The following is a 27,711-nucleotide window of genomic DNA, read 5'->3' on the forward strand; positions in this document are numbered from 1 at the left end:
CCTCAAATTATTTGCACCAAATAGCCAAGATTTGTTGGAGCTACTGAAAACCACCGAAGTCTTCAGTAGTGCCATCAACATGGAGTTTGGTGTCGATAAATGTGCGGTTATGCATGTACAGCGGGGGAAGGTTGTAAATTCAACAAATTTACAACTTTCTGAGACAATGTCTTTCAGATCTATCTCTGAATCAGAAACCTACAAATACCTTGGTATGTCACAGTCGTTGGGTATTGAGGACGAGGGTATTAGACAGTCGGTGAAGGAGCGCTTTTTCAGTCGGCTCACAAAAGTCCTTAACAGTCTTTTGTCAGGAGGCAACAAAGTGCGCGCCTTCAACGCCTGGGTAATGCCCCTACTCACATACTCCTTTGGCATACTAAGGTGGACTCAGACCGAGCTGGACGCCCTGGATCGGAGGGTCCGACTACTGCTCACCACACACCGTATGCTACACCCACGCTCGTCTGTTATGAGATTGTACATCCCACGGAAGTGTGGAGGTCGAGGCTTCCTAAACGCCAAAGATCTCCACAACCGCGAGGTGTGCAATCTCAGGAATTATTTCCTTAACAACGAGTGTGGGATGCATCGTGACGTGGTGGCAGTAGACAGGAACCTCACGCCGCTCTCCTTGGCAAACGAGAACTGGCGCAAACCTGTGGTACTAAGTACTGCGGATCGCAAGGCGGCATGGGAGAGTAAGGTGCTACACGGGCGGTTCTACAAGGCCCTCACGGGACCTGACGTGGACCTGCTCGCGTCGGTGAACTGGTTACGATTCGGGGACCTCTTCGGAGAAACCGAGGGTTTTGCCTGTGCAATTGCGGACGAAGTTATGATGACGAACAACTATCGGAAGTATATCCTGAAGGACGGTACGGTCGACATTTGTCGGGCATGCCGCCGTCCCGGAGAGTCACTCAGGCATATCATTTCCGGTTGTTCTCATCTTGCTAACGGTGAGTACTTGCACAGACATAATCTCGTAGCCAGAATTATTCACCAGCAACTTGCTCTTCTATACCGCCTTGTGGACCGCGAAGTACCGTACTATACAAGTACTCACCTGCGCCAGTTCTCGAAAATGGTCGTGCCACGCTCTATTGGGATCGATCTATTATCACTGACAGGACTATTGTAGCCAATAAGCCTGACATCGTGATAATAGATCGATCGCAACGCCGGGCCGTGCTCGTCGATATCACCATCCCCCATGATGAGAATCTCGTGAAAGCCGAGAAGGACAAGTCCAGCAAGTACCTAGACTTGGCTCACGAGATAACCGCCATGTGGGATGTTGATTCGACGATCATTGTCCCAATAGTCGTCTCAGCGAACGGTCTCATAGCGAAGAGTCTCGACCAACACCTTGAGAGACTCTCGCTAGGTGGTTGGATCAAGGGTCAGATGCAGAAGGCGGTGATCTTGGACACGGCGCGGATAGTGCGGCGGTTCCTCTCTCTGCAGCCCTGACCACCGGCAGCTTGGGCCCTGCCCTGCTGCTGGCGGCACACTAGGTTAAGTTTTTTACAATGTGTTTATATGTGTTTTGTATAGTATTTTTTAATGTATTTTTATATATTTTACTTTTATATCCATATTGTAAAAAACATAACCCTAAGAAGAAAGAGAAATAAAGGAATATTTATACAATAATATAAATTATTTTGGTCAGTAGGTTGTCGAATAACTTGAGATACTCGGAGTGGCTGGTTAGGTTGGAATGATAAATTCTATTAAAATATTTTTGTTTATTAGATATATTGCACATACATCAAACACCTGCTCGCGAAACAAATCACAATAGTCTAGTCGGTTTATTACATCAACATGTAATATTCATATTCATATTCGTTTATTGATAAAATTACAAATTTTACATGTCAAAAGGTAATACAATATATAATTAGGTCGATGTCAATTTAAGTACAATTAAGATAATAAATAATAATAATCAAATTCAATTACAGTAAAATAAAACAGTATAAAAATAATCAAAACAATTCAAATATCCAATAAATTAAATTAAATCATTATTATAATATTCTGACATTTTTCTTCATTACATCAGCTCCGTGACAGAATATTATTACAATAGTGTAACCATCTCAATAAGATATCAGGAACTAGTTCAGTGCAGTTAGGTTACGTACAGTCGAGTTCATAAATATGTATACATTTCTTAACCTTAATCCATTGCAATAAGGTGAAAATATGTATACATATTTATGAACTCGACTGTACAAGATTGTTATTCAATATATTATTGTATAAATGAACGGAGTGAAGTTAAGTAAAGACGTGTAAAAAGTAATTTACAGTACATATGGTGCTACTTTACCGCACTAGTGTGAAAATTAGCATATTACGTTACTATGTCGAACATTCAAAGGGCCATATGTACTGTAAAACGTTGTACGATACATGTGCGAATAGCTAATTCACTACTCGTGTCGATTTAAAACACTCCCTTCGGTCGTGTTTTAATTTATCGCCACTCGTTTCGAATTTCCTATTTTTCGCACTTGTATCGTAATGTACTATTTAATTAAAATTAAAATATACCTAAGGCTTAATTAGCTTTAATTTATGTTTTCTCCCTTTCTTACAAATACATAAATCAAAATAACAGAAAAATACATTAATAACTAATTGAAGCTTGAAGCGCATTTATGAATAACACCAATAGTCATCCTCTTTCTTTCTTTATTTTATTTGATTTATTCAGGATTACAACAGCTTATAATAATTACATGTGCAATTTTAAATTTTAAGTGTATAAAGCAAATTACAGTAATCCACAAGGTCAAATCGTGATATAAGTAGATAGTTAAGAAGGTAGTTACAGAATAGTAGGTATACATTAGTGAACATGATTGAGCACTTACTGAGACACAATTAGTTTTCTTATGACATTAAATCCTGTCATGCAGTTGCACTTAACTAAAAATACTATTAAATTTTTAACTAAATTATTGTTTTATATGTAATATAAATTAAAATTGTAATTTGAATGATGTGACGTGTAAAATTATTATTTTATAAATAAATTAATTGAATTGAATTTGAATTGCACTGCTTGCATGAAAAATATCGTTTAAATAAAGACCTTATTAAAAGAGAACAAGATGAAATTGCATTAGTTTTCAAATGTGATTACTGCATTTACAACAGCACGGCAGATTAATATTATACGTATAAAATAAATATTATAGGACATTATTACACAAATTGACTGAGTCCCACAGTAAGCTCAATAAGGCTTGTGCTGTAGGTATCTAGACAACGATATATATAATTATAAATATTTAAATACATAGAAATCACCCATGACTCAGAAACAAATATCCGTGTTCATCGCACAAATATATGCTCTTACCAGGATTTGAACCCGGGACCATCAGCTTCATAGGCAGGGTTGTCGAAATGAAAAAATCGACGCACTCTGTTGTGCATGCAATATCTATTTTAATATATGGTCTATGTTGGTAGCAAAGTGTAATGTTGCACAAAGCCATGCACCGGGAGGTTTCGGAGCTAAATCATGTATCGACCGAGTAATTACTAACGCAGGCATTATGTGCAGCAGAGGGTTCGCTAGAAAACTCCCGAACATTTTACAATACCTATTGCAACCGGAACAATCACGTAGTTTTGGTCGAATATTTTTTACATACGTCACTAGATAAGTTTTGCAATAGACAAATGGCTCCTCTACATGATGGCCCAGCGTCGGCCAGTCCTAGGGACGCATTTATGCGTTAGAGGGAGCAAGTGATATTGCTATCTCATTTCACCGCATAGCTGCGTCCCTTGGACTGGCCTACGCTGGGCCATCGTGTAGAGGAGCCCTAAGCCATCCGACACCACTACCCTCTCTACACGCTGGCCCAGCTTAGTGGGCCACTATGATGGTCCATCGTGTAGAGGAGCCAAAACATGAAACAATGAGGTGGCCTATCGTATATATTTTATAAAACTATATTTCCATAGACAAAGATTGGCCGGAAAACATTAACTTTATGTTTAAATTTACTTATTAAAAATAGATTTTACTTTGACAACGTCGGCGTGGGCTAAGGGCGATTTATGCATATTTTATACAACATTTGAATTCCATACAAAGTTTTTTTTTAAAGTAAATTTACTAAGAACTTTTCCGGCCAATCATTGTCTATGGTAATATAGTTTTTAAAAAGTATATGTGGTAGGCCACCTCTTTGTTTCATATTTGTCTGTTGCAAAACTTATCTAGTGACCTATGTACATGTTCCTAGAACATGTTCTTCTTATAACTACTAACCGAATAAAACGTGGTGAACCAAAATCATATCTAATCTTTTGTTTATACAAGGTGCCCGTGAGCATTGCGAGACATTTTAACTAAGCATTCCTGGTAATATTTAGAAACTAAAATGTCATATAAAATTTTCTGGATTAGGCCTAGTTTCAGATCATTATTTCGCCATAAGTCGGTACAAAACACATTTTTGACTACGGTATTGCCACTTTGAGGTCTAGTCTGGACATACCTATTGATTCACATCGAAAAATTAAAAAAAAATGTTCGAGAGGCTACCCCCAAATAAAATAAAAACTTTTTAGTTAATTTTAGGTTATGTGTTTATAAATAAAAATTACGTTTTATGTACAGGAGTGTTCAAAAAAAGGGAAAAAGAAAACAAAAAAAATATTTTTTGTCTAATTTCACAAAAAGTCGTATAACATTTTTCGCTTCTGTTGCCATCAGGAATGCACCGTTAAAATCTCTCGCAATGCTCACGGGCACCTGTATTCTTTCTCGAAAATTAGTAGTATAATTTTACCAACTTACGTATATCTTATAGTGGCGCAGTTTGCAAACAGCTACTTAGAAACAGGTGGTAACAGCGACGATCCGGGTTCGATCCTCAGAAGTGTAAGCAGATAATTATTTTTTTGCACCTGAATGTCATATTTCTGATTGACTGAGCGAGTGTGAAGCTCGATCTAAGCGAATCAGTTTCAGCGTGTACAAATATGTTTTACTATGCTTAGTTGTTCTTTCTGCCTGTAAGTCGCATTTCTGAACTGATTTGTGCAATTTCGCGAGCAGTTATGATAATTATTTATTATTTTGTCGATTAGGTTTTTTTGTATTTGTTAATCAATAATATACTACGTTTACCAATAATAATATATTTAATTCCAACCGAGTGTTCCACAAAACTCACGTTTTTTTTTTATCTGTTTGGGTATCTGTGAAATAAATAACATTTAAAAAAAGCGGCCAAGTGCGAGTCGGACTCGCCCAAGAAGGGTTCCTTTATGACGTATTAAAAAAAAACTACTTTAACTACTAGATCTCGTTCAACATTTTATCACTTTGGACACACATTTTACCACTTTGGTAGTGTCTCTCGCGCAAACTATTCACTTTAGAAAAAAATTATATTAGGAACCTAAATATCATTTTTGAAGACCTATCCATAAATACCCCACACGAATGGGTTTGACGAAAAAAATTTTTTATTTTATTTTATGACGTATTAAAAAAAACTACTCACTAGATCTCGTTCAAATATATTTTTTTTTACTTTTCATTCTGTTATTTTAGAAGTTACAGGGGGGGGGGACACTTTTTTTCACTTTGGGAGGTTCTCTCGCGCAAACTATTCAGTTTAGAAAAAAATGATATTAGAAACCTTAATATCATTTTTGAAGACCTATCCATAGATACCCCACATGTATGGGTATGTTGAAAAAAAAAAAAAATTAATTTCATGACGTATTAAAAAAAACTGCTTACTAGATCTCGTTCAAACCAATTTTCGGTGGAAGTTTACATGGCAATGTATATCATATATTTTTTTTAGATTTTTCATTCTGTTATTTTAGAAGTTACGGGGGGGGGGGGGGGACACATTTTACCACTTTGGAAGTGTCTCTCGCGCAAACTATTCATTTTAGAAAAAAATGATATTAGAAACCTCAATATCATTTTTGAAGACCTATCCATAGATACCCCACACGTATGGGTTTGATGAAAAAAGATTTTTTGAGTTTCAGTTCTAAGTATGGGGAACCCCCAAAATTTATTGTTTTTTTTTCTATTTTTGTGTGAAAATCTTAATGCGGTTCATAGAATACATCCACTTACTAAGTTTGAACAGTACAGCTCTTATAGTTTCGGAAAAAGTGGCTGTGACAGAATCGGACAGACAGACGGACATGACGAATCTATAAGGGTTCCGTTTTTTGCCATTTGGCTACGGAACCCTAAAAAGACACCCATGTGAAGATACGCCTTTTCATGGATATCTTTTTATTTCATTTTTTTGATTTGGCTCATTAAACAAACTACAGACAATATCGGAAATTATAGTATTAGCATACAGTTCAGAACCCCTAGTGTAAATTTATTCGATAGAGTGATGTGACGTACGCGTTTGCGTTAAGTCTAAGTTTGTATGGGATTTAGAAACAGTGCGCCAAACGGGATGTTTTGGAAACTCAAAATCCCATACAAAATGAGACTTAACGCAAACACCACGTCACGTCTCGGTATGGAATAAATGTACACTAGGGGTACAGATCTAGACTATAAACTCTAAATATGTGTGCACAGAAGGATATATAAATTACAATTTATCGCTATTAGAGAGGTGAGATGTAATATTCTATGCTAGATTTTGGACAAAAAGGTGGAATAAGCTATAGCAAGATTTAGCATTTACAGAGTTGCGTAATGCTAGTTATTAAAGAAGTCTAAAATTAAAACTAAAACTAAATTATAAAACACCTAAAACTAAATATCTGGCCTCGGTTGGCTTTAGACTATTTTATATTACACCAGATTGATTTAGATAATGGCCTGTAAAACGCTTATTGTTATCCAATCCACACAACGAATTAATAAATAAAATGGAAGCCGAAAGCTATAAAATAACCTCGCACAAGGTATTTTCCCCTCTTTTCATTCCATTCCCTCGTCCCTTTTTACTTTTTTTTTTATACTACATCGGTGGCAAACAAGCATACGGCCCGCCTGATGGTAAGCAGTTTCCGTAGCCTATGTACGCCTGCAACTCCAGAGGAGTTACATGCGCGTTACCCAAACCCCCCCTCCCCCGCTTTGAGCTCTGGCAACCTTACTCACCGACAGGAACACAACACTATGAGTAGGGTCTAGTGATATTTGGCTGCAGTTTTCTGTAAGGTGGAGGTACTTCCCCAGTTGGGCTCTGCTCTAGATCTGGAATGATATCCGCTGTGCTATGCCCTACCACACAAAGCGAGATGACATTCACAATGCCCATACCTCTCTTTTGGACGTAGTTTAAGGACGTACCCGGGTCCGAGATACTTTCCTTTTGCATTGTATTTTCGATTGACAAGTTTTACAACACTACATAGAGGACTAATTTACACTATTTAAGCTGTACAAATACCCTAGTGAATGTTCTCTAACAGAGACGGAGCATCCAAGTTGTGCAAGTTCACTGCAAGTTTACACCAAGTTGTACGGTAGTTATAACTGTTATAAGGTCTGTGTAGATGTATCGCTAGGGAAATTATTATGGTCAAGGTCGTTCTGCATCGAGTAAATTATGGTTAAACATTTGTTTTGCACCTCTGGAGGCCGATTCTAACATTTTTTTAAATAATAAAGTGACCGGCGATTGACCCTAATATTGTTACAACAACATTTTTTTTTTTTTTTTTTTTTTTTTTTTTTTCATAAGACAACAATGGTCCATAATGGTTAGTAACATTTAAGGTTTAAAACTAAGTGTTAGTACAACAAATACAAAAAGACAAAAAGAAAAGCGGAAAGTACAGCAACAATTAATAACAAACAATAACAAACAAACAAACAATAACAAACAATAACAAACAAACAAACAATAACAAACAAACAAACAATAACAAACAAACAATAACAAACAAACAAACAAACAATTATGACCCCGATACCGATTTAACTAATAGTTACTGATTTGATTTCATTTCGAAGCGACCTGGAAGATCGCTCACGCTGATTAGTGCATGCAAAATGGAGTGACTGTTGTGCGTGAGATGCGCGCAAATCACTAAGATCACCAATGATCAGCCCGCGAAGCCAATGTGTCTATCGTTCACGCTCCGTGGCGAACGAAACGCAACTGTCACAGTCGCACTAATATGAAAGAGTGATAGAGAGAGATGACTACGCTACGCTACGGAGCGTTAACGACGGTAACGTTGGCTACGCGGCCTGATCAGTACCCCTAGTGTAAATAAATTCGATTTCGAAACGTGACGTACGCGTTTGCGTTTAGTCTCATTTTGTATGTGATTTAGAAAGAGCGCGCCAAGCGGGACGTTTTGGAAACTCAAAATCCTAAACAAAATGACACTTAACGCAAACGCGTTCGTCACGTTATGATGTCGATAAAACTTACACTAGGGGTACCGATATCAAAATTAGTTTAAAACCCTGACGAGTTATTAACTTTAATTCAGACTACTAATCATTGCAATATACCAGGGGCCCATTTTTCGAACGATATTAGAGTAATATTATTAGTCCACGAACTGTCAAATCGTATTAGTTACCATGGCAACACACTACTAATATTAGTCTAATACCGAACGAGAAATGGGCCCAGTACCCCTAGTGTAAATATTTTCGACAGCGAAACGTGACGTACGCGTTTGCGTTAAGTGTCATTTTGTATGAGATTTTTGACTTTCCAAAACGTCCCGCTTGGCGCGCTGTTCAAAAACCCATACAAAATGAGACTTAACGCAAACGCGTACGTCACGTTTCGCTATCGACAAAATTTACACTAGGGGTACAGTACTATAATGTAAACAGTACCTTTAGCAAATTACTCTTAGAAGCCACAGTTCAGTCCGTTCAGATTTTCTGTATTTTTAACGAAAACTCTAGCAATAGAAATAACGCTAACAAAATATAATTTCTCAATACAGCCAATGCCTTAAGGTTTCCATTCCAGAGAACAGCACTCCGTCGACAAATAAATCAATGTTTCCAATATATTTGTGATTGTCGAGTTGTTTTAAAAGAGATGTTACCTCGTATTTATACAGCGTGTATTTTTGATACGACCGCATAATCTTAGAGTAGTTTAGCTTCAAAGGAACATACTTCATAGGTCTTATAAAAAATGTACGACTTTAAAAATAATTCAGGAAGCAATGTACCTACTTTGTTTTAACTCAAAACGTTGCATTTACTGACGCGACGTCACAACTGTTACAAGTGATCACAATGTACGAAAAACAATGCTACTCAAAATTAAAAAAAAATAGTTATGCTCTGGTGGTTTCGAGTAGATATATCAAAATTTTTCTTCATAATAATAATAATAAGCCTTTTATTTCCATATTGAATAACTAATCTAAGTACATATTCAACATGCATTAATTATTAAGATTTCAACATTGATTATTTAAATAAAATATAGTCTAATTATGATTAATTAATTAAAAAAAAAATCAGTTACATGCAGAAATCAAGTTTTATTAACTACATATATTATATAAAAAAAATTTTCTATCACTATAATAATTATGTCGAAGCAGATATGATCAAAAATTCGAAATTACTAAATTGAATTATTAAAATTATTTACTTTTTTTTTTTTTTTTTCAATATGGACCCCTCAACGGGTAAAGGCCGGTCTTCGAATTTTCTTCATAATATCATAGCAATAAAACCTATGTCTCGTTGAAGTTTGCGGTTTTATCAAAAACACGCGCAATATGTTATAAATTGCGGAGGAAAGACCTGTGTAGGGCTAAGATGGTCGGCTTTTTACCATTTGTCACCATGGCTGTCACGTTTTAACAAGTTTGTAAGCGTGAAAGTGACAGGTATAGTGACAAGTGATAAAAAGGGAACCATGCTGCCACCGATGGTTAACTCTAATTTAACAATTATGGTTTTTAATAACCTCGTTTTAATAACTTATTGTTGCACAGTGTTGTTCCACAGTTGCTCCACAAACGTTTTAACTGTCGTGTGGATGCACCTACATACGACATATATGAAAGAAAACGTGACTGCCCTTCAGTACCCGAGACCTTTATACACGACCTTTCGACCTTTATTACAAACTAGACAGCAGGTGGCAGCCTTATCTCTTAAAGCTACATTACACAACGATTACATAAAACTATTAAAGTCAGGCGGGGTAAGAGAAACATACGAGTACTTTATTTTACTCGGGGCAAAAGAGACCGTATGATATATTTTTAATTTTATTTTATTTATACATTAGTTTTTAAACTGAAGGGACCGACTGAAGGGTAAAATTTTTGTGTGGGAGTGTTGAGCCCTAAAAGTGACGGATGAAAAGAGGTGTTACAAGAATGTATAGGATAAGGAATGAGTATATAAGAGGAAGTCTGAAAGTTGCACCCATAATAGAAAAAGTAAGAACGAATCGCCTAGCGTGGTATGGGCATGTGATGCGGAGGAATGAAAGTCATGTGACGAGAAAGGTATTACGAATGAATGTGGAGGGATGGAACGGCAGAGGAAAACCTAGGAAACGGTGGATGGATTGTGTGAGAGATGACACGAAACGAACGCGAGTGAACGATGAGATGACGGGTGACAGAAAGGTATGGAAGGAAAAGACATGCTGCGCCGACCCCAAATGAATGGGATAAGGGCAAGCGAATGATGATGAATGATGATTAGTTTTTAAACTCCGACGCAAAAAGGGGTGTCTGTCTGTGGCATCGTAGCTCTAAAACGGATAGATCGAAATTCGATGCGGTTTTTGTACTCGAAAGCAAGATTTCTTGCGTTGGTTTTATGCTAGCTATGTTTGATAAAGAACCAGCAGTTTGATAAGTATCAAAATGACGTAATATTTTTGGCATAAAATGAAGTTGGTTTTGATTTTTTTTTAATTAATAGTTATATTGTTAGTATTAGGTATTAGCTTAAATATACATATTATAGCTTATAATAGCTTATCCTCGTAAGGCCCAAGGTCCTACCTATAGGACTTATTCAGTTCGATAAAATTTAAATCATATTCAATTAGGACAGAGTTGCATTTGTTTTGTTTCGTGCAATTTTCAAACAAAATAAAATCTACTGTATTTCGTGCACTATAGGTTCAAATTCCAGTGGCAAATTTTGGATTTTTCATTTCTATGGCTGGGCCTTAAGAGGATATAATGACTATTTATTTTCCTTACGAGTGTTTTTCTTACGCCATAGTTTCTTTTATCCCACCTAACCTTCTATAAAACGTATTTTATAGATCAGGCTTAACAATAGTTCATCATATAAGATATTCAAACCAATATAGCAGAGAAAGGTATACTGTACGAATGATAATCGTTTGACAAACGGGAGGTAATCGAAAAGTAAAAATATATCACGATGATGGATGGGAATAACATTATTTTGCGCCGCAGGTAAATAACATGGAATTTAAAGACCTAATTAGGTACCATTGCAGACAATATTTTTTCTAAGATAGCAGCGAACATCTTAACACATTCATTGCCAGCGCGTGCTACGCGCTACGAGCGTAGCCGATAACATGGGAAAATGCGTATGTAGCGAAAAGCGACTACGGACTGAGCACCCGCCTGGCGGGTTGCTGGCAGTGAATGCGTTAAATGTGAAATAAATTAAGAGCAATTCCTAGCTGAGCAACTTTTCAAATCTCGAATTTTTGAAGCTATGTTTCTGTCGCGCTGCGGTGGGCGGGAGCCGGAGCTATCTAAGTGTGAGTGCGCGCACACAGACGCGAGACTCGTGCGCTCGCTCATTGCGCGCCGTTCCGTCGACATCGCCCGCGAGCCAGACGGAATTTATTCTGCGCTGCCCGACGCAAGTTGTTTTTGTTGTTACCACGTAATATTGTTTTTCATTTTTATATTATACTGTATCTATTACACCCTAATACCAAACACCCTATCACCTGTACTAAATGTATTTTACACCTATGATGACGAAATAATAAATGATTGATTGATTGATTGATATTAATTACCATATAGGTAGGTAAAAACTGCAAAAAATAATGATGTCTCAGCTTCGGTTGTCGTCGTACAGTCAAGTGCAAAAATATGTATCGAAAGAATCGTCTTATAAATATGGTACTACGCTCTTATTACACTGGAATAAGATGCTATGGGACATATTTTTGAGTAAGATGTGTACACCCATATTTTTACACTTGACTGTACCTATCCGTATCAGTAAGTTGGGAGTGATCATGGTGTGTTGTGAAATTTTGTAAGTAGGTATAAATATACCTATGGTTAAACTACAATCTATTTAACTTGTAGTACGATGTGGCTAAACTTGGGCCGCCTTATTGAAGAACGTATATATCGCAATGACAATCTGGGTAAAGTATGTTGAGATAATGCCGGACTATTTTGGGACCAATTGAGAGAACTCGTGAAAAAATGATTTTTCGAGATCTCAACACGTGACAGATTCTTGAAGTACGTAGCGAATCGTTAAATAATAACCGTAGATTCGGCCTGAATTTTGGTAATCTTCAATATAGAACGGTTTTAGTTTGTACCTGTGTAAAGATGAGACATACTTTTTTTTAGGGTAACGAGTGTTTTGCCATCAAGGGAGAACATTGGATGGTGAAAAAAAGTTGCTTCTAATGGAAAGAGAATAAGGTATCACAAAGAAATAGGTCCGGTGTCTACCCTTTTGTATCCGATCTTAACCCGGATACAAAAATTGGTAAAATTGTGGCTCTCAAACTTTGATACCTATGTCATAAGGCAATTTGATAAGTAAAAAATATGCTAAAAAACCTGTTATTGTAAGGTTTACCCGAAGTAATAAAAAAAAACCACTAAAATAATAGATACGTTGCGTAGTTTTGACAATTTAAGATTTCGTGAACTGTACAGGTTTAGGGAAAGTGTAAATGTATTGTTTATTGAATGGAATGTACTGGAAGATATTAAGTACTTAAGTAGGAGGGACAAAAATCAAAATAAAAAATAATCGTGCCCAGTCATTTTTAATGAAGGTCGCCAAAAAAATAAGAATCAAACTTAGAAATCAAAAAGACTAAGTAGTTCTTTAAAAAGGTCAAGGTCACTGAGAGCCCATCATGAAGTATGGAAAATAATTAAAATTGCGATTTTGTTGGTATAATTTTGCAATTATGTATATATATATAGTTGATATACAATCTTTTTTTTTTGATAAAATGTAAGGATCGTATGTAAAGGATAAAGTAAATATATAGGAAAAGAGAGCCCTCTTGAAGCATTTTAAGGAAACTAATTTCGAAGCCCTATCTCTATTTTGTATCCGAAACTAGCAATGTATGTATGCGTGCACATCTACATATGCATCCGTATGTGTAGGTACTTTATTGCGAAAAATTGCTCATTTGCTATCTATTTTACTCGATTTTGTTATAAATTCCAACATGTATCATCATCCCTATACAATATTATAAATACTCTTTATTGTACACCTCAATAAAAGAAAACAATACAAAAGAAAACATACACATAAGCACAGGTAAACAACATGCGGTCTTATCGCTAAAAGGCAACCTTTGGGTTGCGGAAATTAAAAAAATTACATTGTCAGTAACCGTCGCGCTGGTAGTGGTACTGGATAAAAATAATGGTACGAAAGTGTGATCAAGAAAACAATAAATGTGATAATTAAGGTCAGTAGGTAAATTGAAGAAAATTTAAAGTTTGATAATCACTGCTGTTTTTTAAATAGGTAAAGATCTGATTGTTTTTAGTCCGATCTTTACCTGGAAGGGTCAAGATCGGATATCGGTCTACAGCAGTGCTAGGTCTGTTAACACAATTACAAAAACAAACACAGTTTCATCACAATACGCAAAATAAATTACAGAGCGAAGATCGGATAGAAGGAAGAATTCGCGAAATTTACCTTGCTCTCTGTGATTGCACATAGCACAAGCCCGACTCCCTGAGCGACGCGGGGACACTGACAGTCGAGGCGCAATGAACTGGCGTCTTACACAATGTTGCCAACATTAAAAAATAAAGCCAAATTAGGGGGAATGAATGTCCTACGTTCTTGACCCGCATCCGGTATTTACCCAACATACCTTAATCGTTGAACCGCCGCATTTCAAAATGGCCCTTATTTTGATATCGGCTAGCCGTAATGTAATACGGCGGATTATACAATACGACTGCGATACTTATATATAAATCCCCTCGTCAATGTAATTTCATTAAATTTGCTATCTAGTGGCAAACATCAAAGTAGTTATCTTTTACTTATGACGCACAAGTGTGAGCAATGTAATATACTATATTTCTAAAAAAAATTGCCTACTACGTAATAAAAGAAAATGTGATTATTAAATTATTATACGAAAGGTGGTCAAATCGCAAAATGCTGTCGTTTTATTTAAAATAATGAAATAATTAGACCAGTTCCGAAAGTACCGAGAAATCCCGGTTCTTTAAAACAGTACCGGTTCTGCAATCCCTAATAAGGATGTTATGTCCATCACTATTCCTTCTGTGTACGTATATTTAGAAACTGTCTCCGCCTCCAATTCGTGCGATAAGGACAACTGCAGCTCGGACCGAAATTCACTCGCAAAAAACTCAAAAATCGAGGTTTCGCTCTCGACTGTTTCCTCCTCCAAAACGCAACTAATCATTATGAAATTTTGGAAATTGCAAGAGGAAGAAATAATCTATGCCGCTATGTTTTGATTTTTTGGATATTTTTTGTCATATTTGTATACTGTGCCTTTTTTTACAGCCAATTCAATTTAGCCGTTTTTGCGATTTTCGAGGCGCTGTATCTTTCTTCAAAATAAAATAATCCAAAAAAGCAAAACATAGCGGCACAGATATTGATGATTGTATTGTATTGTAGTTCGGGCGATTTTCCGCAACTCGACGACTGGCGCCTATTTTGCGTGACAAGGGGGGGTGGAGGGTTGGCTACTCTTGCCAGCCCAACTCCTCGAGGAATCCTATCAAACCTTTGATGTTGAGTAGGACCTCAGGGAGGTCTCTCGGGGATCCGAGATGTTTTGCCCTGTATGGGGCCACTCCGCTGCATTCCAGCACCACGTGAGAGGCTGTTTCTTCTGTCTCCATGCATCCTCGGCATAAGGGACTGTCTGTGACACCTGTTATGAAAAGATGTTTGTTAAATAGTCCATGACCTGTTATGACACTGGTTACCATACTCAGTCGGACCTTCCCTAGTTGAAGGAGCGCCCTTGTGAGCTTTCCGTTGATGCCAGGCATGGCTTCTTTTGCCTGTCTGCATCCAGTCTGATTCAGCCAGTGTTCTGTGTGTAGTTTCCCTGTACGTGCCAGCAGCATTGAGCGTACCTTGCTAAACGGTATCGGAAGAATCGGTTCCGGACCAATCGCCCCCGCACCCGATCCTTGCCTGGCAAGCTCGTCCGCAGCATCGTTACCCCGGGATCCACTGTGTCCCTTGATCCATTGTAAAGTGATCTTATTATTATTATGACATACCTCCATTAGTCGTTCGTGGCATTCGTGTATAAGTTTGGATGTAATTATATGGCTATTTAGAGCCATTAAGACTGCTCTACTGTCGGAGAGTATGCGGATGGAGGATCCTACTACCTTCCTTGCAATGATGGCAGCCGCCGCGTTTAAGATGCCCATGCACTGATGATATTGATCTTATTTGAAAAAATCACTGCTCTAGGTTAAAAATCCAGGGAGGAATCAGTCGAGAGCGTTTGTATGGAAAAATCGCAACTAGGAATTCCTCTTAAAGTACGTAAGTAAGAGTAATTGTAAATCTTTGCTTAGAATTTAGCATTAAAAAAACAGTTGTACAATATTGTATGAATATTCATTAGATGACTACTAAGCAGTTGTGATCATGTTATGATCCGATAGATAAGCACCGGCTTGCCCCACGCGCCGTGCTCTAATGAAGATGATTTAGTCATTACTGGCAGTCATTTGATTGACAAATAGAAGTGCTGGAGTAGAAAAAATTACTAATTTGTATTACGTGATAATTTCCATACAGTATACACCGTTTTTTTTTTTCGTTAATTTCAAGAGTGCATCCCTGTGCTTAAATAAATAAATATTATAGGACATTATTAACTTTTATTCGAAAAGCGACGTGTCTTAAAAAAACCGGCCAAGTGCGAGTCGGACTAGCACAGGAAGGGTTCCGTACCATTATCTATAAAAACGGTCACCCATTCAAGTACTGACCCCGCCCGACGTTGCTTAACTTCGGTGATTGGATGAGAACCTCGAGATTGGAAAAAAATAATTATTTTATTCTGTCTTTAGTATTTGTTGTTATAGCGGCAACAGAAATACATAATCTGTAGAAATTTCAACTGGCTAACTATCACGGTTCAGGAGATATAGCTTGGTGACAGACGGACGGACGGACGGACAGCGGAGTCTCAGTACCTAATAGGGTCCCGTTTGACCCTTTGGGTACGGGACCTTAAAAACGTCACTTTTGACACTGACATACCCGATCCATATCGCAACTAGACCTAATATTTGGCGTACGTATCTTAAACTTCAAATCGGGCCCTAATTTGTTTTTAAAGAAACGAGCAATTCTCTAAAGCACCTGGAAATTTATGTCCGATAAATTTAAGCCATAAATTATAAAACTTGCTGGAATAGCATTCAATTTAAGTTGTCTGTGTTGATTACATTTGTTTTCTTTTATTGCTATTTCTGATAAACATTTGTCAAATTATCGTATACAACATCATGCAAAATACCGGAACTGCTGGCAAAATTGGCTACTTGTCAATTTTTTGGAAATAATGTCAGTCGATCTTGATTTTCCTGGGGATCAATGTCTATATAGGACTCATTTAAGCAATACAAAGGTCAGAAATGAGAGTTAAAGTCTGACGCTCGCACTCGACGATTGAAACGCCTCTAACAAAATGATAATGTGATGTGACGTCACATCACATAAGTCTGTCCTAAATGTATGGAAGATCAAGATAATGGCTATTTTAACCCTGAAATATTGTGTTTATGTATATAGTTGTCATACAATTTATTTTTCAATAAAATGCAAGGAATCGATTGGTAATATTTTCTTGTTATATTTTGAAAGTAAAAAAAAAGTTACAGACTTTGGAGCCTTGTAACTTTTTATAATCTGAATATGTCTTTTTAAATTCCAATTTTTTATAATAAATGGCTCATTTTCTATCCGTTTATCTAAATTTTGTTATAATATTCAACATGTGTCAAGTACCCAATTTGTTTTTCGTATTTAACTCTCTCTGCTGTTGGAACTTACTGGAAGATATGCATTAAAGGGATAAGTAAGTAAGTAAGTAAGGGCGCTTTTTAGGGTTCCGTAGCCAAATGGAAAAAAACGGATCCCTTATGGATTCGTCATGTCTGTCTGTCTGTCCGTCCGTATGTCACTGCCACTTTTTTCCGAAACTATAAGAACTATACTGTTGAAACTTGGTAAGTAGATGTATCCTGTGAACCGCATTAAGATTTTCACACAAAAATAGAAAAAAAAAACAATATATTTTGGGGTTTCCCCATACTTAGAACTGAAACTCAATTTTTTTTCCCATCAAACCCATACGTGTAGGTTATCTATGGATATGTTTTCCAAAATGATATTGAGGTTTCTAATATCAATTTTTTCTAAACTGAATAGTTTGCGTGAGAGACACTTCCAAAGTGGTAAAACGTGTCCCCCCCTCCCCCCTGTAACTTCTAAAATAAGAGAATGATAAAACTAAAAAAAAAAATATGATGTACATTATCATGCAAACTTCCACCGAAAATTGGTTTGAACGTGATCTAGCAAGTAGTTTTTTTAATACGTCATAAATGGTACGGAACCCTTCATGGGCGAGTCCGACTCGCACTTGGCCGCTTTTTTTGGTCTTGTTTATTCACTTGAACATTTAACGCACTAAGCATATTACTCTGTCGACAGACACCTCTGGAGTTGCAGGCGTCCATAGGCCGCGGTGACTGCTTACCATCAGGCGGGCTGTATGCTTGTTTGCCACCGTCGTGGTATAAAAAAAAAAGACAACACTAACGATATTCGATTTTTCGACTGTCGATATTCGTGTCCGCTTACATATACCTACTAATGACTGGATTCCATGTGGATGAGATCCCCTAACTATCGTTCCGATAGAAATTGCAATGTTTTTTTTACTTCAATGGCTTCCCGCTCTTTTCTGCTGTAACGTCGGAGGTAAATTTAAAGTCCCGTTTGTATAAATTAATATCGTGGCAAAATTCCGGAATTCATCCTGTAAATAATTTGGATAGTAGTTTTTCCAAAAATAACCTTCCCCGTCCCTCATTGGACTCTCTCTCTCTCAATAATAGACTATAGCATAACCTTCACTTTACTCTACTCAAATCCAAACTTTTTGTTAAGTAACTTCTAGTATTTTTGAGGATTATAAAAAACACTGACAATCGCCAAGTCCCCCGCAATCCTGACAAACGTCAAAAAATCTGGAGATCAGTTACAGTTACCTGACGTATAGCATGTGGGTGTAAAAAAAGCTGCTAAACTTGCAAAGTTTCCGTTGCATTCCGGATTATTCTGCCGGGAAACGTACAAGCTAATGGAATAATAAAAACGTCACAGGCACTATTCGGAGTTCGAAATTCAAATGTGGGTTGGAATAACGCATCGAGGGTTCCGCATCTGATTGTCAAGCCAATTCGAACATGCAATAATATTAGTCTACGAACTGTCAATTCATATGGGTTACCATGGCAACACGAATAATATTAGACTAATACCGTTCGAGAAATAGGCCCCTGACCTCAAACCAATATTTGAATGATATTGAAATCAGATCAGATAGCTGTCATATCAGTGGACAAGTCAGAGCGAAATGAATGCGCGAATGACTGGCTAACCGATATGATTCAAATATTGGTTTGATGTCAGATGCACGTCCGAATTGGCCTGTATCATTCTCCTGATATAGTAAACTCGGTAAGCCTAAATACATTAACCTTATACCTCCATCTTTAAAGCAGTCGTTGTAAAACATCTGAAGTCGTTTATAATTTCAACTCGATTTTCACCCTGTTAGGTGTTGAATTCTAAAAAAAATATTCATAGTTTGAGCATTATAATATTAAGAGAATACGTGTTACAAGCAAAATTCTACCTTCCTTCATAGCTGTTTATATTTATATATGTTATCTATCATGCTGAAGACCGCGAGCACTGGAGGAAGGATGAAGCATGGCTTAAACTCCTTCACACTAGGCGAGAACTGAGACACCAGCGCGTTGATTTCCCACCTTCGTCACCGGTTCGTCACCGTATACGGTCGGGGCTGCCGCTCTCGAATTGGAATACTAGTCATTTACGCAAGTGCCGCAATGTTATGGGCGCTGTTTAAACCATCATTTAATTGGCCTTTAACAGCCAATGATGATGATGTTACTTATCTATACATTTCGCTTGCAAATCCTTGTTGAATTGAATCTATTCGAACTTCGATAACTCTAACTTCATTAAAGCAAAATCCTCGGTGACAATAAATAAAATGTTACTGAACCCTAAAAACATTACCTCACTATTCCAACAGTAAAAAAAAAAAAAATGGCCACGTTGATTACGACAAAGTTCGCCGTTGTGGCGCGAATTCGAACGAAACTTTTGAATTTTAAATGAAGTTAATTAAAATGTACGTACAGGGAGTATGACGGTCGGATTTTGAGGTTTGTTCCATCCATATAATACAAAAATGTACAAACAAAACTTCCGTGAGGCTACACTTTAGGGTACAAAAAGGGTACACTTTTTTTCGCCAACTCCGTACCAGTAAGGAACTTCGTAAAAACAATCATAATTTAAGTCTTTTTTAAGTGCTCATCGGATACTTCAGGAATTTATTATTCAAACATCAACAAAAACATTTTTTAATCTATAATTATTATACACCGTGTTTTTTTTGATTTGCGTTAATTTCAAGGGTGCATTCCTGAGCTTAAATTAAGTAACTTTCTCAAAGACACCGGTATTCTAATTAACTCCATTTCGGAGATAAGCAATATTTTATTTTTATCTTATAAAGCCTTACGAGTGTGTACACTTACCTTAGGGCCCGTTCACATTTTGATTAGTGCTTAGTACTGGTTAATACATTTGCTACTAAACGTAAGTACTATCTCGGACGGTCGATGTTTGAAATGTCATTGACATGTCACAGTTTTCAATTGTTTGAATGAGATAAATGTAATGCCCGTGCTACAACAACGCTATATGCAACATTTAATAACTTTTTATAACAAAAAAAATGTAAAAAAATATTTAAAAAAATTTTTTTTGGAAAATGAACTATGTCATGTAGTTTCCTTAACCGTACTTACCAATACCACGAAGTTAACGGAATTCAATAAAAAAACGGTGTATATTTCTGTGGCCCTAGTGAAAAAGGGTACAAGTCTCTGGCAGTTTAGGTGTATAAGGGCATAAGTGTTACGTGGAACTTACACCCCTTTACAACTGCGCTGCCAGAGACTTGTACCCTTTTTCACTAGGGCCACAGAATAATCACGCTGATTGGTCGAAGTTTCAATGTTTCCATACGCATATATTTACCATGATTTTAATGAAGATCTTCATTAAATTTATATCATTAAGTATTAATCTCGTTTGCACGTGTGAAATAATTTAAGTATATGTATTGTGTAGACCGACTTCAGTAATATTTACTTACTTAATACATACTTATATAATTAAACAATGCCCGTAAAGCACTCAAAATGACGAGAAATTGTTCAAATAATTACATTTAAATTCTGATTGTACAGTTGAAAACCGATGTATACGCTCATCGTTATTTGACCTTATTTTGCACCTTAAATGATAATCATATGAATTAAATTCATTGGTGTAGTTGTAGAAGTTGTGGTTGTTTTTCATAAACAAGGATTTCAGTGTTTTTTGTTTTGTAAAGCTTGAAACTACATTTTCGTCATTTATTTTTATTTATTTATTAAAAAAAAAATTATATAACTGTTAGATACGTAGATATGGACACAAGTGAAACAACCGGTAGCTAGTTATGCACTGGTTTATTCACGTATAGGGATCGTGGTGGGCGCAGCCACGCACACATGCAAGCATACGCTAGTTGTATATATAACATCCCTCCTCTATTAAACTATTAATCTCATAACCTATTTTTCAATTTAAACACTAGTAATACTTCTTAAAATCTATTTTGGGACGGGGACGCAACACTCTCCGTGTCTCGCCTGGAGGCGGCCTATTGTGGCTACTGCCTGATTCTGCCTCATGGAACTCTTCCTCGTCTTCGCTGTACTCTTCCTCCTCCACGGGGTGAGTACGGTCTGACGCATTCTGTTGGTGCGACGGCGACATCATCGCTTGAGGCGACGGCGGCGGCGGCGGTGGCGGCGGCGTTTTCGGCGGCGGCTGTGACGACGGCGGCGGTGGCGGCGGCGGCTGTGATGGCGGCGGCGGCGGCGGCGGCTGTGATGGCGGCGGCGGCGGCGACGGCGGCGGCGGCGGCGGTGACGACGTAGAAGTCGGCGCAGGCGGTGAGTGCGTTAGTATGTTGTGATCGTCGTAGTCCCATACATTAACATCTCCCAGGTGACCTTTATACAATGCTAATTGGTCTATGTGTTTACGGTAACATACTTGAGAATCCCAGTCTTTAATTAAATACATTACCTTTCCTATTCGTTTTTGTACCGTTCCTTTACCCCACATAATTTTATTATTGTTTACATTTTTTGTATAGAGTACAAAGGTGCCAATTGCGAATTGTTTCCGGTTAGTTACATCATTATTGTCCTGTGAGCACTGAACATCGGGCTTATCAGACTTTGGAGCCGCAGACGAGAGCAGCGGTGAGGGTGGGGATAACAGGTCTATACGAGACCTCATTTTACGTCCGTAGACTAATTGCGCGGGAGAGAACCCAGTGGTAGTATGTTTCGAATTACGGTAATCAAACAAATATTTTAACAGATCCATTTTCGCTTGTTTAACGTTACTACTTGACATAAGACTAGACCGTATCCCCTTTTTTACTACTTTCACATAATATTAAAAAGATTGGAATTCTTGGGAACAAAAAGCTGTGCCATTGTCCGTTACCAAAGTTAGCGGTATACCGAATCTGGACATAAATTCATACATTTTTTCGATAGTGGCAGTGGATGTAGTTGTGTTGGCCATGTCGTACACTTCTGGCCACTTAGAAAACGCATCCACTAGCACTAGGTACATTCGATCATTTATTGGGCCAAGGAAGTCGGCATGTACACGACTACAAGCTTCCTGAGGCGGTGTCCACGGAACGGGCTTGACTCGAGCTGGCGCTGGTCGCATTTGTATGCAAATATCGCAAGACCCTATCATTCGTTCGACAGCTTCGTCCACGCCCGGAAACCAAAACCTAGACCTTACCTCTGCCTTAGTCTTTACTATACCCAGATGCGATTTATGGAGTTCTGATAACACTTTTTCACGTAACGTGTCGGGAATTACAACCTTATGGCCCCTCATAATGCATCCATTTTCGTATGATAGTTGTGTTCGGCATAAGTGGTAAGGTTTAATTTGTAAATCATTAACTTTGTTTGGCCATCCCTCCATTATATATTTACGTACTTTTATTAAAATAACGTCATTACGGGTTTCTTTGCAAACGTCCGAGAAGGTGACAGGCAGACTTCCGCTAAGAACAAAATGCACATAAGCGGCGCGATCGCACGGTTCCGCGCCGTCAGCACATTCCTGCGGCGCGCCCCGCGCGCCCGCGCATGCCGCGCGCTCGTCTGTCGGTGCAGGTGCCGGCGCCGGGAGGCTAGCGCGAGACAAAAAATCAGCGCTGTTGTCAGCACTTCGCACATACTCAATGCTATAATTATACGCGCCTAAAAATATTGCGTATCTTTGGAGTCGATTAGCTGTCACTTCTGGAATACCCTTATAAGGTCCAAAAATCGATATAAGGGGTTTATGATCTGTGCGAAGGACAAACGGCTCTGATCTTCCATACAAATATTGGTGGAAGCGACGCACACCAAAAATAATAGCAGTAGCTTCCTTTTGAAGCTGGGAGTATCGCGTTTCGGCTACCGACAATGTCCTCGAGGCAAAAGAAATCGGCCTCTCAAGGCCTCCTGGGTCCAGTTGCGATAAAATCGCACCAAGACCCCGGGGCCCTGCATCGACAGTCAAAAATAGCTTAGCCCCCGGATTGAAGTGAGCCAAAACCCGATCTGATGCTATACATTTTTTTATCTCCATGTAAGCGGTATGGTGTGCAGCCTTCCATTGCCATTTAGACCCCTTTCTTAAAAGATCATAAAGTGGACACAAGATTGACGACGCATTTGGTACAAAGTTCCTGTAATAATTTACTAACCCCAAAAATGATTGGAGCTCGCTGACATTATTCGGAACGGGAGCCTTTACTATTGCCTCGACCTTATCGGGTGACTTATGTAAGCCGTCTTTGTCTATAACATAGCCCAAGTAGCTAACTTCATTTTTATAGAAATCACACTTTTCCTGTTGCAACGTCAACCCTGCGTCCTGTAACCTTTCGAGCACGGCGTCCAACCTGCGCGCGTGCTCCGCGTCGTCGCGACCCGTGACGAGCACGTCGTCGAGCAGGCACAGCACGCCCTCCATGCCGGCCAGCACGCCCTCCATGGCGCGCTGGAACACGGCCGGCGCGCTGGCGAGACCGAACACCAGACGGGTATACATATATAGTCCCCGAGATGTATTTATGCACGTGTACGGCTGTGACTCGTCATCCAAAACAAATTGGTTATAAGCCATTGATAAGTCGAGTTTTGTAAATTTAATGCCACCATACAACTTTGCAAATAGGATGGTTGACCCAGTAGTTGACCACGCACCGGTAGTTGACCATTTGCGACTTCAAATGTCAATATTAAGAATTCCCGCCACTATCTGGTATTTTTTAAGTTGCCTACATGTTATTTCAACTTTAACTGACAAACCAATCACATTCCCGATGACATGAGACAAAAAATGTAGCCTACACTATCATTTTACTTCCGCTCGTCGCCGTTAGTTGCCGATCTGCCGCCATTACAGTTAGGCACGTGTTCTGACAGGTAAGCCTATTTTATTGTTAATTGGCATTGTTTTTGAATGAACCTTATTGTAATGATTGTTTTTTGTAAAGTTTAAATGTTTATCTTCTCGCCTTCAACGTAGTTTTAAATATAACTACCCTATTTCATGACTTTTTTAAACTGGTTAACTTCTGGTGCATGTTTTTCTTGGTTTTCCTATAGTTGACCAGATGGTCAACGACTGGCTATATGGTTTTTATTTTTTATTTTCTTTTTTTAACTGAATTTTCATAGCTTTGGCATATTCAATACCACCTCTCACGATTTTAAGGTCCAAATCGTGGTGGTTCCTTAAGTTGACCAGTGGTTTGACTTTGGTACCACGTACAAAAAAAAAGCTCCTATGGTTGACCAAGCCTTATAAAACATTATTCTTTGCTTTGCTTGTTTTAGATTAAAAAATGCCACCAAAAAAGAAATTCTTTCAATATAGTGAGGACGACGTTTACGAAGCAGTAAAAGAAATACATTCTGGGAAAAAAATTAGAGAAACATGCCGCAAATATAAAATCCCCCATTCAATGTGATTGCTAAGACTGAATATGAAAACTTGTTGATCTAAATTAAAAAAAAGATATTGCTTCTAATTTAAATAAAGTTGATCATAAAAAACAAGCTACTTTTTATTATTTTTTGCTATTTTTGCCTTGTTTTGAAATTGGTCAACTTTGGGTACAAAACTTAACAACTACTGGGGCCTGCTGGTCAAACTTAGGTACATTCCCGTTTTTGGAATTTTAAAAATATTATAAAAAAAACCTGAACGTAATTCTGTGTTTTTTTTTCTTATCTCGACTTTTAATTAGACAATATACAATATAAAAAATAAACTAAAAGTAAACGTCCAAATAGTTTTAAATAACAACGATTTAAAGTCAAAATTTGTCCTTAACTGGTTTGGGACTGGGTCAACCATCCTAATTCTTTTGCCGTTGGCAAGGGGTACTGGTCGACTATCAATTGCTTATTTATAGTAACAGAATAATCAGCACACAGTCGGACACTGCCATTCCGTTTTAACACTGGCACTATTGGTGAAGCATACTCGGCATGGTCTACGGGTTTTAAAATGCCTAATTGTACTAGCCGGTCGATTTCTTTGTTTACCTTATCGCGCAATGCAAATGCGATCGGCCGCGCCTTAATAAAACCCGGTTTGGCGTTATTTTTGAGCCTCAGTTTGACTTTGTGTTTATTAAAACAGCCTAATGAATTTGAAAATAATTTAGGAAATTTTGTTTGTAGCTGTTCAACTGTGGACAATTGGTGACAGTGATTAACTCGTACAAGTTCCAATTGAAAGGCTGATATAAAATCCCTACCTAAAAGAGACACTCCGCCGTCTCGTACGACATGTATGTCTAACGAATGTGTGCGGGCGTCGTAGCACACAGGCAACGGCACAACGCCCACACGTGCAATGTTATCGCCATTATAAGTAACCAGCCTTCTTCGCAACGGACCCAATGGCACATCTTTAAAATATAATTTATAAATATCATTTGAAATAACAGTTACAGCAGCACCCGTATCTATCTCAAAATTTAATTTTGATCCGCGGATAGTTACGGTGCCTACCATTGGCTCTCCCCGCAATGAACGTATAGTAAATACCTCACCATCGTCTCCGAAGTCCTCGTCTCCGGCTCCATTGTCTACGTAGTTCACTTTTGATGGGCACACCCTACGTAGATGGCCTTTAACGTTACACTTCTTACACACATAATCACTGTACTGACACTCCGCGGTTTTGTGATTGGTATACCCGCATATGGTACACTTAGGCTTCCCTAAACGGCTACTCTTTGTAGCGGCCGGTCCCTTGGCACTAGCACTGCGTGAAATCTTTAATAGCGGGTCCAGCGCCGCGACGCCCGCGGCAGATGCGCCCGCTCCGCTCGCACTGGCGGCGGCAGCTGCGCGCGCGGTGCTAACATTCTCGGCATACTCCACAGCTTTGCCAAGCGTAAGGCCAGCCAAATCTTGCGCGTAGAGCTTCTCTTTCTCATAACAAGCCCTCATGCCCATAATAAAGCGATCGAGTAGCGCTTCTTCCACATTATTGAAGGCACAAAGGGACGTCAGACCACGAAGTCTCGCGGCCCACTGCGAGTGAGATTCGCCTTGTCTTTGTACCGCTGCGTAGAAATTATGCCTCTCGCTGAACCCAACTCGCTTAGGGTTGAAATGGGTATCCAAACTCTTTATGATATCATCGTAGGGCACCGTTTGTACATCCTTTGGTAAAACCAAATCTGCAGCGAGTCTGTACGTACCCTCCGTGAGTGCACTTAGCAATATAGCTCTCCGCTTTGTTCCAGTCGCGTCTGTCGCATCGGTGATGTCATTTGCCACAAACCACTGTGTCAGGCGGCTTTTATATGTCTTCCATTCCTGTCCATTGTGGTCAAAACTGCTCAAAATTCCAAATAATCCAGCCGACATGTTACTTTTTGCTTAAATGTGGGTATTCGTCGCCACTGTTAGATACGTAGATATGGACACAAGTGAAACAACCGGTAGCTAGTTATGCACTGGTTTATTCACGTATAGGGATCGTGGTGGGCGCAGCCACGCACACATGCAAGCATACGCTAGTTGTATATATAACAATAACAAATACCTGTGCTCCTCACACAAATTAATGCAAGTTTTAAAATCTCCTCTTTACGAGTATAATATCATAGGCAAACTACCTTACATAATTAGTGTATTCCTAAATAATTGGTACGCATTTTTGTTGATACGAATATATAAGTTACTAAAAATGTTGCTAGAGACCATGTCACAGATATTTTTTCTACTTGACTGTAATGGTTGAATTAAGATTTCGTATACCACATTATAATTGCGTACATTTCATGTATCCATGGGCTCCCACTCAACTATAAGATTCATTTCAATACGCTGTAGTCTACTATAAAAAAATTGACCAATCACGTGCCTCCGCGCTCCCATAGAAAAGACTAAATAGGTGCGAGACGAGAGTCGCGCGTTTATGTCTACAAAGTTACTTACCAATTTTCATTAGTTATTTAGATTTTTTAGTACAACGAAAGTATTATTTTCGAAAACTCGTAGAGAGTATCGTGTACAATAGCGATATAATCAAGCTTTTCAATCTCTTACCTTACTTAGGCAACTCAGAAAGCTTCGTTGCCTAAACACGGTACTCGACCGAAAAGCTCTCTATTATATCACGATTGTATAAAATACTATTATTCTACATGTTTGGTATAATAGAAAGAAGCTACACGGGGTAAAGTTAAAAGATAAAGTGAGACATTCGAAAATAAGACAATAAACGAAAGCTAGAGACGTTATTGAACAAATTCTACAACTAAAATGGCGATGGGCAGGGCACCTTCAAAGAAACATAGACGATAGATGGTCAAAAAAGGTTACAAACTGGCATCCCATGGGTTGCAAACGTAAACGGGGACCACCTAAGAAACGCTGGAGCGACGATCTTGCAAAGGTTGCAGGGAAAACGTGGTGCAGACTAGCTGCTGACCGCACGAGATGGAAAAACATGGAGGAGGCGTTCAC

The 27,711-nt window shown here is 38.3% G+C and overlaps 2 protein-coding genes across 4 annotated transcripts in view; one reads left to right on the top strand and one right to left on the bottom strand.

Moving 5' to 3' along the window:
• The window catches only part of LOC133523223 (uncharacterized), a 524,757-nt gene that overhangs the window by 207,793 nt on the left and 289,253 nt on the right, over positions 1-27,711 (top strand). The gene's annotated exons all lie outside the window — the stretch shown is intronic.
• On the bottom strand, positions 21,071-26,775 carry LOC133523237 (uncharacterized). Its single transcript, XM_061858718.1, has 2 exons — positions 25,782-26,775; positions 21,071-21,844 (listed from the first exon to the last, which is right to left on the bottom strand). The coding sequence occupies exons 1-2, from the start codon at positions 25,812-25,814 to the stop codon at positions 21,212-21,214; spliced, it is 666 nt and encodes a 221-aa protein (XP_061714702.1). The 5' UTR covers positions 25,815-26,775; the 3' UTR covers positions 21,071-21,211.

Source organism: Cydia pomonella, chromosome 12, assembly GCF_033807575.1.
Source record: "Cydia pomonella isolate Wapato2018A chromosome 12, ilCydPomo1, whole genome shotgun sequence".
Classification (NCBI taxonomy): Eukaryota; Metazoa; Arthropoda; class Insecta; order Lepidoptera; family Tortricidae; genus Cydia; species Cydia pomonella.

What these genes read in the sequence shown, in the direction of transcription:
- LOC133523237 (XM_061858718.1), bottom strand. Translation starts at nt 25,814, where the DNA reads ATGGAGCCGGAGACGAGGACTTCGGAGACGATG. An exon ending in CGAGGACTTCGGAGACGATG is followed by an intron (nt 21,845 to 25,781) that starts GTGAGGTATTTA and finishes CCCGATGTTCAG; the next exon opens with TGCTCACAGGACAATAATGA.